We start from the raw sequence: 13,948 nt of genomic DNA, 5'->3' as shown, positions 1-13,948 counted from the left end.
CTGAAAGAAATAATTCACTATCAGTTGGTACAACGTATATAATAAAGTAACTCATTTCACATGACTAGGAAAAGAAATATTCTGTTAACAATTGATGCAACATATATAATTGACTAACTTGTTTGACACGATCAGGAAAGGAATTAATGCGTTAAACCAATGGTTACGATCAAATTTAAAAAATTAGGGCAAAATTTGGGATGTAACACCATCACAATGGTCAGCTCCAAAACTATAGACCTTGAGTGCTTGTTCTTTCCACTTGCACACCACTAAATGATATGCTGGAATTCCAAAGGCTTAAACAATTACCAATGGAGAGAGATCTACCTACACCTTGCCATTTGGTGCCCTGATTACTCTTTCTTCTTAATCGTAGTGTCTTGCACATTCCATGATCTGATTAGGATGTTGGATGGCAAGAAGGAAGCCAGCTATCGCCACAATTCTACTTTTGACTATCTTCTTCAGCAATAATATTGGAGAATAATCCTCGTAGCCAAACATTCTTTTGTTAAATTCATCCATGTTGAGGCCACTTGAGTTCAGTTTACTAATTTCTTTCCATTTCAACACCAAATTTGACTCTGGAAGGAATCTTATCAGCTCATTCTTGATCAACACCTATCTAGACAAGCTTTGATCCTAAGGGTTTTGCCATCTTCTTCTTGCAAAAAAAATAAAAATAGATAAATAACATGATTCATGCTAGGAACTTGGAATAAAAGCATTTCTCGATTGTAAAAACTCTTCCATATTTTTCTTTCTAAACTTGGAATGAATTTTGAAGAACAAAACCTCTTGACTTTGAAAATTTACTGAACTTTTCCCTTCACCAAAAACTCATGCCTCTTCTCTCCAAAACTCATGCCTCGTTTGAAATTCTTCCATTCTGGATTGTGAAAATGAATGCAACCTCTCTCTTATATAGGAAAACACCGACCAACATGTTATATTGTCTGTGGGCTAATTTTAGTAATTGCATTCAACATTTCTCCATAAATCTCACAATTTTATATTCTTGAGTTGTGAAAAATCTATGTTTCAAAGCCACCTGTCACAACTTTTTCCTTTATTTTTCCAAAAATTCCATTTTGGGCATATGATCCATTTATCTTCATGATAACTTACTCCATGGGCACATGCTTGAAGGCGGTGGAATTTCATTTTACTTAAACAATTTAATTACTTCCAAAGTTTGAAATTTAACTCTTAGGTTCCAATTAAATAGATATAAGAATTTTAAATTTATAATGAATTTCCAACAGTCACAACGTTTGATTTGATCTTGACTTTGATTTTTCCACATTTAATGAATTTTAAATTATTTCCGTTCAATCTCTTCTTCCATGAGTGCACTTCAGATGGATAGGTGGATTTAAATTCATATACAAAAATTTAATGTTTCTTGCAGTGTTTTGCTCACTCATTTAAATACAATTTCGCAATTTGTTCCAAACTCTTCCTTGGATGTGAATTAGACATGTGAGAGGATTTTCCTAACTTAGGCAAAACCTTAATATTTCAAATGTTTCTAACAGTCAACCTTGGATTAACCAGCTTATTATCCAACCCTTTCAATCTTTTCCCTAGGCACACATTGGTCAGGGTGAAAGATTTCATTGTTATGAAAAAAAAAAGCTTGACTACATGTAATCCGTGCTTATGGGTGCAAATTGCACTTTGTACTTTAGTGAAATTTCTTGAGTACCATGAAATAGCGCTATAGAGCACATATACACCTTGGAGGCGGATTTTTGTATTTTCAGACTTTTCCTTGGCAATTGTGTTTCAGCGCTCTTGGGCACACATCAACATGGGAGGCGGATTTTGATGTTTAGAACTTTTTCTTGGCCACCTTAGAAATGGTGCTCTAGAGTGCATATCAAGCTTGGTGGCGGGTTTCAACCTTGGAACACATTGCTTGCCAACTGTAGATGAGCACTCTTGGGCGCATGAAATGCTAGTGGGTGGATTTTTAAATTAGGGCGTCAATCCTTGTCCATGATGAAATAGCACTCAAGTGTGCATTTTGGTCCAGGTGACAGTTTTATATTTCAAAGAAATTCCTTGGCATATGAACATTAGTGTCCTTGGGCACACTTAAGGGTGTGCAAAGGATTTTAAAACATTGCTACATTCCTTGGCATGTGAAAATAAGCATTCGTCGGTGCATATGAAGATTGATCATTGATTTTTCCTTACACTTAGTTAGCCATTTAATCTCTTTCCACTTTTGTTCAGTTTCCACTCTTCCCCAACTTGGGCACACATTAGAGTGTGTCATGGGATTTTCCATGACTCGGTCATTTTTGCCATTTTTACCTCCCCTTGGTCAACACACCTTGAGCATTCATAACCAAGGTCTTTCCATACTTAATGATTTTACATGCCCTTTCCCTTTTGACTGTTTTTTTGGGGATGCTCTTTAGACTTAACCATTTTCCATGACTTTTTCATTCCTTTCAACTACTGGATATTTTGGGGACGTGTACAGACTCAACCAATTTCATCAAAATGCATGTACAACATGGGGAACTTCACGAGACGACAGCCAAAAACAACCAGGAACCAAGCTAAAAAGACCAAGTGGACCAAAAAACAGGGGGTGATAGTGTCACCCAAGTCATAGTAGCAATGTCATTCCTTTCCCTAGGTCCATCACACTCTCCAACCACTGTCCTAGGCATGTAAAATTTTATCAACTCATTTTTGAGTTCGAGAAATGCTTGTCAGATATCCATGGGCCAAACTCACAATTGTGACCACACATGTTTCAGAGAAGCTGCATTGTACAAAACTGTCACACTGCAATTATTCAGGAGCATTTCACATGCATTTGGGAACCTTGACAGCACAATATGGCAGCTCCTACAGACAGCTTTAGTTCATGTTGTTATCTCCACTACACCCATTCTGTCATTCAGGTGCCAAGATTCTACTCATGAGATATCAGTGAAGCCTACTAGTTATTTCTCATATTCATTGGTGGGTCTACCTTGGAAGCCTTGTGTCTTTCTACATAAATTGTTCTCACTACTCTAGGGCTTCTGCTTGCCCACTTCAGTTAGGACTTGGTCAAGGAATTGCTAGTCTTCTGTTTATGAACCACTGACACCTGTCTACCTGCCCATCGTGGCTTTTGGGCTTCAGGATGTGAGTTGGTGGTTCCGCACCCCCTGCACGTTCTTTTACTGTAGGTTCACTATCGGAGGAAGATATCTTTTCAGAGTTGGCAGATTCATCCCAGTTTCACCAATTCTGAAAATCTTCTCCAAACCCAAGATGTTTTCATTTATAAAAGTAGGTGTTTTCAGCTAGCTGGGATGCTAGGGTAGCTTTTTGAATATCCCCGAGGCATGGCTCATCAGCGTACACAAAGCGAAGCATTGCCATGATTGGACTGGTGAATTCCAGCACATAATCCACACGACCCCACCAATTATTATCTAGTATCATTGCTTTCACTTTTTTGGGCACTTGCTGTATTGAAATTCTTCCAAATGCCCCATTGGGGGCAAATGACTATCTGTGCCAATGCATCCTTTATCCTCACAAGTTGTCTCATGATGATTGTGTGAGGAGGCAAAGCACATTTCAGCAACTTAAGAACATGTTAAACTCAAGTTAGTAATACATTTAAAAATGTTAAATGTAAGCAACACAAAAAATAATATTATGTAATCCAATAATATTTAGATCAAATTTTAAATTTACAAATTTACCTTCAATAATTCTAAGTCCGAGAAACTCCTGAAAATTGCTTGTGACATGTAATTTGTCATAAACATTTGAATCTCTTCAGCCTCCTCATATATGTGTTTCACCCAGTCTATCTGGGTGCCAATTGATTTCATCACCAAATAGAGAGAGTGGATGGTGCACGATGTCCAAAAGATATGATCATAACTAGACTCTACCAATAACCCTGCAGCCCTGCATACTTTTGCATTGTTCCTGATCACTTGGACAACATTTTCAACACCCTTTGACTCTATGGCATCATTGAGAATGTGGGGAATAAATTCTGCATCTTTGACTTTCCCTTCACAATCAATTGCCTTCACCTTGGGGCATATAGCAATAACATTGATCAATGGAAATCTTTCCATCCAATCCGAAATAACAGACACACCTGTTGGAACCCAAGAATCTCGTATTGGTTGAAATTGGGCCTCTACTTTTTTTCTCTCATCATGTAATATGGTGGTGCGCAACTTTTCATAACTAGGTGCTTTGTAACTAGAAAGTGCTTCATTTATTGCTTGCACCATCTACCTCCAATAAGGTGATCTCACTAAATTGAATGGAGCACCATTTGCAAATAAATAACGTCCAACTTTGTGATCAGCAATATCTCTCAATTCATTTTGAAATGTCCTATCTAATAGGCCTCTCTTGCGGGTGAAGGGAGTTTGGGCTGCATCTTCATCATCCGTAGATGGCATAGGCAAAAAAGGACGTGTTCTTGTGCTAGGTTGATTGGATGGTGGTGTTGGTTTATTTTTTTGTTTGGAAGCACTATGTTTTCCTTTTGCAAGTGCTCTATCTGCATCTTCTTGCTCTTTTGCTAAAGCTGCTACTTGTGCAACTGGTAATCCCTTCTTATCTTCCCCACTACCCTCATAGATCTTAATTCCTTGACCCTTAGGACCCAAAAAAATGTAGTTTCACTCAGGAATAGGAGCTTCTATATTGTACATCTCAATAAATACATTTCCATATGTATGCACAACCCCCCAAGACATTGTGTAATTCTTGTTGTGTCTCCATAAAGGAGACCCCTTACCAATTTTGAATTTTGTTGATCTTGCCCCACCCACCAAGCCTTGACTACTCATTGTATGATTCTTGCAATCTAGAAAATAAATGAAAGAAAACCAGGCTTCAACACTTACACAAAAACTTGAAATAACACTTATACAAAAACTTGAAATATTTTTTTAAGTTTTGAAAAACTTGAAATAAATCAATAATCTACGAAAGAACTTAAAAAAATGGTTGAAATGCATACCTTAATCACTTCTTGCAAGGTATTTGCAGCTCCACAATCTACCTCCTTTAAATCCAAGCACTTCACGTCAAACTTGCAACAATGAGAGAGCAAATCTGAGGTCAAATGTACGAGGATCTTGAATAAAAGGGTCGTTTTTAGGGTTAGGAGACAAAATAATTATTTAAAAACTCATATATTACAAGTTAGGCCCACTAAAAGCCTCCCTCGCCCGTGGATTCCCGTGGATTCGCATTGAATCCTCAGGCAGTAACAAGGATACGTGCGGGATCTGTCCAGATCCGAACAGGGTTTGTAATTTGGACGGACCCTGCCTGGATGCAGACAGATCCAAGCATGAATCCGAATCTGGATCGAACCTGACCCAAATCAGGTCTGTTTCAGGCAAATCTGGTAACTAAGGATAAATACAAAACGAAAATCTTCACTTTTGGTTTTTAGGAAAAGAACAAAAGCGGCTTTGGAGAACGCAGAGCTTTTTTCTCACAATCAATTACCAAGTAACGCTTGCAAAGAAGAGGGAAAGAAGTATTCTATGTAAAGATTACTTTGTGCATTATATGCAGTCCAGAATGCAATTCAACCACCCCTCCTCTGCCCCACCCACCCTCCCCCCCTCAAACAGTTAGGAATTTGTCTTCAAAGTGGAAATCCCTTAAGATGCTCAATAAACGGCACATCAAAGTGCCATCAATACTTGGGGGAGATGGAATGCACCGCCTACCTGAATTTCACTGTTAGTGTGTAGCATATACGAACTATGATAGGAAACAGTGATCATAGATCTAGACTGTATCAGGTGCCAGTAGCTTTGTTTTCTCTTTATAAAATCCAAATCAGCTACCCGGTGAACCCTCCAGAAGCAAGAGTAGGATTGTTGAAATAGCAGAGACTGATGACTACTAAAATAATAAGAGCAGGTTTAAAGAGCCTTAATCACCCATGGACCATTTTACTATAGCTTCAAAGTTCACTATAGAGTGCACTTGTAGACTATAATCCTAAATCTGATTTGATGAGACAAATATGTGTTGGACTTAAACTAATGAAGTCATTTTCAAAATTCTTACATGGTTAGCCTTCAACCCTTGATGATTGCATCACTTAGGTTCATAACTGAAAGCCCATTTTTTCTTCTGGTAGAACTAGAATCAAGTGGGTTGAAAGCACTCACAATTGGGAAGTAGTCTCTATTCTTAAGAGAGTTGAAGCCAAAATTAGAAGTCTCAAAAAAGTCAAAAATATGGAAAGAATAAGGCGTAAGTTGATTTAAGTGAACATTCTACTACTGGATAGACAGCATATCTGCACAACTGGAATTCCTTATTTGGTGTTGTACTGCTGAAACTGCCAAGACAGTCAAATCACCAGGCAACATGGTTCAATGGTCAATGCAACAGACATGTGAATGGATCTTCTTGCTAATGGGCTCCTGCAATAGTTAAAAATTGTCAGTGGAATCCTGTATCATTGCAATAAAAGGGTAAAAGCCTAGAGGTGCTCATCCCGCAGTGGCTAATTCTCTCACATTGTGTCTGTAAGGTCTGTAGCCACATAGCAGTCAAATAAGCTCCAAAATAAAGGCAGAATGACACCAAGGCTTCGGACCTTGCTCAAAATAATTCAGCTTGAGATCCCCCCTCTAATTCATTGAAAGAGTGAGCCTAGGATCCAAACAAGCTGGCTCAACATTGCAACATATTGAAATAGTACTGTCTCTAGGTCGTCAAATTGACATGACGTAACATACCTACTGAGAAAGGAACAACCACCTATTTATGATGTCAGTTGTAGTATTTTAGGACTCAGCGCAAGACGAAAGCACCCCTAAATATCAATGGACAATATGAAGGAAGCTCAAGGGTTCTAACAAAGATGAAAGCTGCTGTATGGAGGACACTAAAGTAAGAGCATAACTGATGCGATGTTAGATGTTACTGAATCATAACTCTGAACAGATGTACTCATCCTCAGATTAGTGAAAAACCATATTTGTTGCACACCAGCCTTGTCTGATGTGCTAAAATCCCTTGCCGATAAAATCAGAGGAAGGAAAAATCCACACTGATAGAGAAAATCGTCAAGATATAATAAAAACTGATATTGTGTAAGGTGATTAAGATTCCTTAGATCCTATAGTTTCTCTAGGAGCACCAGAAATACCTCTCAATCAAATTATACATTCTACAGCACAATTGAACCCACACGTTTTAGTTATGATGATGCCAATTCTCAGACTAATATATAACTACAACCAAGTATTCATTGCATGTACACCAAAATAGACAGAGAGGAGGGTGTGACCGAAGATGGATTAAATCCCATCAACATCTTTTTAAGCTTTCCAGATGAACCATTTGATATTGATTTACAAGAGTTTGAGATTGGGAAGCAGCAATTTCGATAGTCCAGAAATTACTGACTGATTGGAACTTGTTTGGTCACATTTCCATAAAAAATAAACTAGAATCTGCCAAAGACCATGAGTGTGCCTCTTTTAGGAAGACAACACGTTCGCCAGATGATTTTAGTTGTTCAACTGACACACTGTCCATATTTAACTTATTGATACAAGATAGCTAGGATGTTTAGGGTCAGACTTAAGAACTCCTAATGAGCAATTGTATCATTAGATCCCACATATGACAAACTAGTAGATATTATCGACTCATGGGCCATTGTAAAGGCATATTGGAATGCAGATGAACCAATGTTGATATTATGTGGTGAAATTACTGCGAAGGGCTTTGCTGAAGATGCCTGTTGAAGACTCAAGTGGATGTGTATACTTATAGGCTCTTGGGGAGGGGAGTATGTTAAAACATTTCAGTAGTAATGGTGTGAGGATGTATGCTTCAAACAAGTAGATGATTGTTCATAGATTCACAGTGTATATTGTAAAATTTATAAGCTTGTGGTGCATCATGTGATATTCTTTTCATATTTACTTTTTTGATGTAAATGATTAAGCTTGCTTGTCTTAAGGTAGGGAATGACCTCCCATAAAAATTAAGGTCTTGGGAAGCTAGTTAGAAGCAAAACAGCATTCCAAAGGTGCATCACTTTATGGTAATTTTCTTGAAGTTTTATTTTATGTTTTTGGGAGTGCAAGGCTAGGCTCAACCTTGGGAGGGAAGAGAAGCCTTGGGGGGTGAAGGGATAAGTTGGACAGCCCTTAGAGTGTAGAGTTTCTCATCTTGTAAGTAAGGAATGAGCATGAATTATGGGGTCCATGTAGCTGGCATATTGTTTAAAATGCGGGTCTAAAGGGGAGTTAAGCTTATGGCTCTTTGGTGGTCATAAGGTTTGCTATTGAGATTGCGTGAAAGTGCAAGTGAAGTTTTTGTTTGAGCCTTTTGAAGGCATTGGTTTTATGCATTTTTACAGCTCTCTCCTCATGGGTATTTGGTCCACCTTCACCCTTCTAAAAATGTTATTCTTCTTGTTCATGTATTATCTAGTGGCTAAAAAAGATTTTAGTTTGAACAACATTGTGCCAATGAAATCTACTGTTCATCTAAAAATATAGTCTCAATGAGAAAGAGTAGAATATTTACCACAACTGAAGCCTTTGCATTCTAACCCTATCCAGTTCATATCTGACTGTTTCACTTCCAATTTATTAATGTGAATGACTGTTGTACAAGATTTTGTCATATAGTGAGGATGGATGTAGTGTTTAGGCTCCAATCCTTGAAAGGGCAGATAAATGTCTGCAGAATAGATGAATCCGAAGTTTGTACTGATAGGAGGCTGCTGGAATAAAGCTACTCTTGCTGAAGCCACAAGGACATGTGTTGGCCTTATCCAAAAGGATCTTTTTGACTTGTGACGTCCCCTTGCTTGAAACCTCATTGGTGATATCCATTTTTCATTTACTTTGTGAAGTCTCTAAGAAACGAAGTTGCAACAGTGGCAATCAAACAAGGAGTCTTGACTTGAGCTCTACCAGAATACGATTTAATACTAAATAATAATGAAATAAATGATAAAGAATGAAAATTTAATAAATGATTAATAATAGATAAATGAATAAATAATCTAATACAATAAAGTAAATAATCAAATATAATATAAATAAATAAACTATATATATATAGTCTTGACCAGTTTATTGATTAATACCTACTAATATATGCTATTTACATTTTAAATTAATTTATTGCTGATATTTTAAACAACCTATATTTAATTGAAATCTTAAATAAATTTAAATTGATTAATTAATAATTAATATTAGCTAGACACTTTTTTCATGTTTTGCATATTTTCTTATTATTATAATATGTATATATATATATATAGTCTTGACCACTTTATTGATTAATACCTACTAATATATGCTATTTACATGTTCATTTAATATATTGCTGATATTTTATACAACCTATATCTAATTGAAATCTTAAATAGATTTAAATTGATTAATTAATAATTAATATTAGATAATATTAGCTAGACACTTTTTTCATGTTTTGCATATTTTCTTATTATTATAATAATAAGTATGAAGCATGCGATTTAATTAAGCCGTCTCAGCTGAAGGCTCTTGTGTGTGAAACATTGCATCTTGAGAATGTGGTGCAATTTGGGAAGGAAGAGTCTCCATGGGAAGGATGCGTCCACTTCCCAACCAAAGGGTCATATAAAGATGATTAAATTTAACCTCAAACAGGCATTGAATCAGCATTTGTTATCTAATCAGCATCTGCAAACCAATCAGCACTTGAATCATACAGTGACCAGTCAGCACACTAAGTGCACAGAACAAGGAAAGATCATAGGCAGTCATAAACTCAGCAAGGAATATACAGACACAGGAAACACATCAGATTACGCACAACCAGCACATGGAATTATCAAATAGAAGGCAAGGGCTCCACACAGCAGCCTATAAACACAGAATTGTGGAAGAAACCAGAACTATATAAAGGATCGATCTGACAGAGAAGGGAAGAACAGAAAATTCTGAACTGCAGACAAATTATAAAGGATGAACATTTATATGTATGCCATTTGATATATGTGTTTTTCTATGTATCTCTATGTTATTTGTATTATCTGATATAAATATCTCTCTGTGTATTATTAAATATAAAGACAAATAAATTATATTATATTATCTGATATAAATATATGCGTATATGTACTTCTGTATTATCTGACATAAATATAAATATATTTATTTCTATGTATTTTTAAACATTCAGACAAAAATATTTTTATATATACATGTATTTCTGTGTATTTTTTTTGGAGGTTCAGACTTGCGAGTATGACTGCCCAGCAGGGCATGAAGTTTGCGAGCAAACCAACCCAGCTAGGGCCACTACAAAATTTTTGTTACCTGATATGGGAGCATGAGCCTATAGGCTGACCTCTTCGGCTAAGAGCCAAAAACTGAGGGGAATCTTTTCCGCCAAATTTGCCCAAGACACGATCCCAACCTCATCAGTTATGATGTTGGAGCCTTGCACTCAGTAAGACTTGATCCTTGGTGGGCTCGTTTAGAAACACTCAACTTCACCAGTAGACCAAGGGACTATTGATTTTTTGTGTATTATTAATATGAAATATACAAGTATCTCTAAGAATATGCATTTAATTGATTATTATGATAACATGTTGATTACAAGCTAATTCTCTGTAGGGATAGAACTAGATATACAAATAATACTGTCACCTTAGCCATATGTGTATATATATATATGTGCGTGTGTGTGTGTATCTATATATATATATATACACATACATAGATACATACACATACACACACATATGCGTGTGTGTGTGTTTGTATCTATGTATCTATGTATGCATGTTTCATCAATTTGCAATAATTAGCCATATAAGGATGTTGACCTACTGGGAATATGTTGTGATTATTACCTCACAACATAGATAAGGCTTGCAGTAGAATGGACTGTCCTACATACAAAGGCCAGAGATAAGTCCTATTGTGGAATGGGCCATGCTAGATCATACAAATAGATGAGTCTTGCAGTGGAATGGGCATGGGTTACATAATACAAGGGCACTATTTGTGAGGAATAGTCAATATGGGTATATATGTATGTGTGTGTGTGTGTGTATGTTTCATAATTTGCAATAATTAGCCATGTAAGGATGTTGACTTACCGGGAATAAGATGTGATTATTACCTCACAACATAGATAAGGCTTGCAGTAGAATGGACTGTCCTACATACAAAGGCTAGAGATAAGCCCTATTGTGAAATGGGCCAGGCTACATCATACAAATAGATGAGTCTTGCAGTGGAATGGGCATGGGTTACATAATACAAGGGAACTATTTGTGAGGAGTAGTCAATATGGGTATTAGTTGCTATAAGGGAACATTTATCAAATGCATTGTTATCTAAATCTCTAGGTTAGGGTTTGCATATCTCTTTTATGAACTCATAAGGGTTAGATAGATTGTATCATGCTAACTATATATATATTTGTTCCCTACTTGGTGATTGCAAGACCTAAATCAGGATTTACCTTGTTTTTATTGGTTTTACAATTCTTATTTTAATGAAATTTGTGGTTCTAGGGCAAACATTAGGTCAATCCTAAAATGGGGATATGATACAATATTCCATTGAAGCTTCCATTCAAAGGTGCTGAAATAAATAACATGGAGAGGCATATTGGAGGAAAACAATTTGGGTCTGGAAAACTGATTTCACTGTAATTTTGCATCAAGCAATCAAGCTGTGTATACTTTCCATTGGAGAGATATTGGTAGTTTGAAAGCTATGAGCCAGAGGACATTGATTGGTTGCCGAACTAAAGGGTATAGCACCACAAAAGGAATTGAAATGGTTAATAGAACCAATATCTGGAGGATACCAACTGGTCTGTGACATTCGATGGACAGCTTAGTTGTGAAAATTTCTACCCTTTATATTACTGCTTGTAAATTGTAGGTCAGAGCCCAACTAGAGTTGGTTAGAGTGGCATTTAGAAATCTATATTTCAATCTTCATTATAGGTTTGTGTTTCATCCTTTTTAAGTAATCAATCTCAATTCCTTTTTACCTCTTGCAGGATTTTATTTTCACTAATTGTAATTTCTCAGACAGCTGACCAATAGAACAACGAAATGGATCTGTTTAAGCTTCTCTTATGAATTTTCTTGTGGAGGCTGTTGGTGACTGTTTTTAATTATATTCCATTATTATAATTGCTGTGCATGGGATAGAAATAATAAATGAGTGGCTAATGCATGACTGCCATCATACTAATTAATCAGTTAAAGTAGCAAAATACATGTGCGCGTGGGTGTGTGTGTTTAAACTCATCTTGAAATGGAGACAGCATATGTATTTGCAGCAATGGAGCTGCCATTTTTTCATTTATTTTAAATGTCAACTAAGGTTAGTTATGTGTCTTTATATAAAGAAATTAAATGGATATTCAGCTCTGACATTGCTTTCTTTTTGCTAGTAATTATCAAGTTGATTTCAAATGTTAAATAGGTATATGACGTGACTAGATTTTTGGAGGACCATCCTGGAGGAGATGAAGTTTTGCTTTCATCAGCTGGTATTGCTCTCTTATATAAGTCATTGTTTTAGGAATGCTATGATATATATATAAAATTTATAACTAAAGCATAACCATTTCTGTTGAAAAGTATACATATCTTTTTTTTTTTTGCTGTTGAAGATTTCATGAACTAAAAACTATTGTAAATGTACGATTATATGAAATGAAGTACACTTTTTTCTTTATCATTAACTACAAAGTTTGTGTAATACTTCTGCAATGTGAAGATTAAGTCTACTTTTAGTTTTAATGCTTTGGTTTTCATACAGCTCAAGATGCAACTGATGATTTTGAAGATGTTGGGCATAGTCCCAGTGCAAGAGCTATGATGGAAGAATATTATATTGGAGAGATAGACCTCTCATCCCTTCCATCTAAAACAAGACACGGTAGAATAAAAAATGTAGCTTCCAAGTCTGTTAACGACTCCCAAAGTACAGTAAAGTTTTTCCAGATTCTAGTTCCACTGGCCATTCTGATCTTTGCTCTGGCTATTGGCTTTTATGCAAAGTCAAGCTGAAATTCAGGATCATGTCCAGGACTCTACAATTGGTTTAAGATATTATCTTTCTCAGCCATTTTTAAGTATTCAAACAAAATTGGTGCATCTGTTGCACATCATAAACTGCTTCTGAGCAATAAACATTCTAATTGTATGGTACCGGCAAAAAATGTAGCTTCAAATGACAATTAACCTCGATTTGAAGAAGACTGGCAACAAATATCTTAGATTGAATGTTTGATACTGTGCATTCTAAAATGTCATCCTAAGGAGTGGTTTTTCCTCAGGCTATTATGTTTTAAAAGTTGTTGGGGATTCTCTTTTCTTCTTTTGGGTTCATTTTTACTATCCTGCTCATTTTAGGTATATCCTTAAGTTTCTTTTATATTACACAATTCTTGAAGTACTAAAGTTATTTCACATGGATTTCAATATCGGATGTTTTGTTTTGCATTTAGCAATTATCCTTTGCATTGGATGTTATGTTCTTTGTTACAATTGACTGTTCAATTATGACATTTTGATCATTTTTATAATTGATTCTGAAATTCTTTTACAACTTATCAATTTTTAGCATTGAATTACACGAATCATACATCAAGTTAACATGAGAGGTAAACTAGAAGTTTATTTAATATGGACTTCAATTTGAAAAACAGAATAAAGAGAACGACATTTAAATGGAAATGGGTATCATGGCATTCACTACAAATATTGTTGCTTTATGCTATTTCCTATATTTTTATGCTACTTGTGAGTGGATTGAGTCGTATTATGTCAGCTTTGCTGGCAGATAGCAGGGAGAAGTGTACATGATGAGCAATCTATGATACTATATCAGTAGGAAAATTGGATGAAATCAAAGCTTGAAGTTAC

General features: G+C 35.9%; 1 protein-coding gene across 4 annotated transcripts in view; it reads left to right on the top strand.

Moving 5' to 3' along the window:
* Nucleotides 1-13,376, top strand: part of LOC149569865 (cytochrome b5-like) — a 34,832-nt gene extending 21,456 nt beyond the window's left edge. For all 4 annotated transcript variants that reach the window (XM_089822581.1, XM_089822580.1, XM_089822582.1 and 1 more), the window contains exons 3-4: nt 12,501-12,567; nt 12,840-13,376. In XM_089822581.1, the coding sequence (XP_089678707.1) occupies nt 12,501-12,567; nt 12,840-13,090 (318 nt within the window). In that variant the 3' untranslated portion in view covers nt 13,091-13,376. The remainder of the gene's footprint in view (nt 1-12,500; nt 12,568-12,839) is intronic.
* The last annotated feature ends 572 nt before the right edge of the window (nt 13,377-13,948 follow it).

Source organism: Cupressus sempervirens, chromosome 3 (assembly GCF_028749045.1).
Source record: "Cupressus sempervirens isolate cs-2001-9-10 chromosome 3, ASM2874904v1, whole genome shotgun sequence".
In the NCBI taxonomy this organism is placed as follows: Eukaryota; Viridiplantae; Streptophyta; class Pinopsida; order Cupressales; family Cupressaceae; genus Cupressus; species Cupressus sempervirens.
This window is presented reverse-complemented; position numbering and strand designations above follow the sequence as displayed.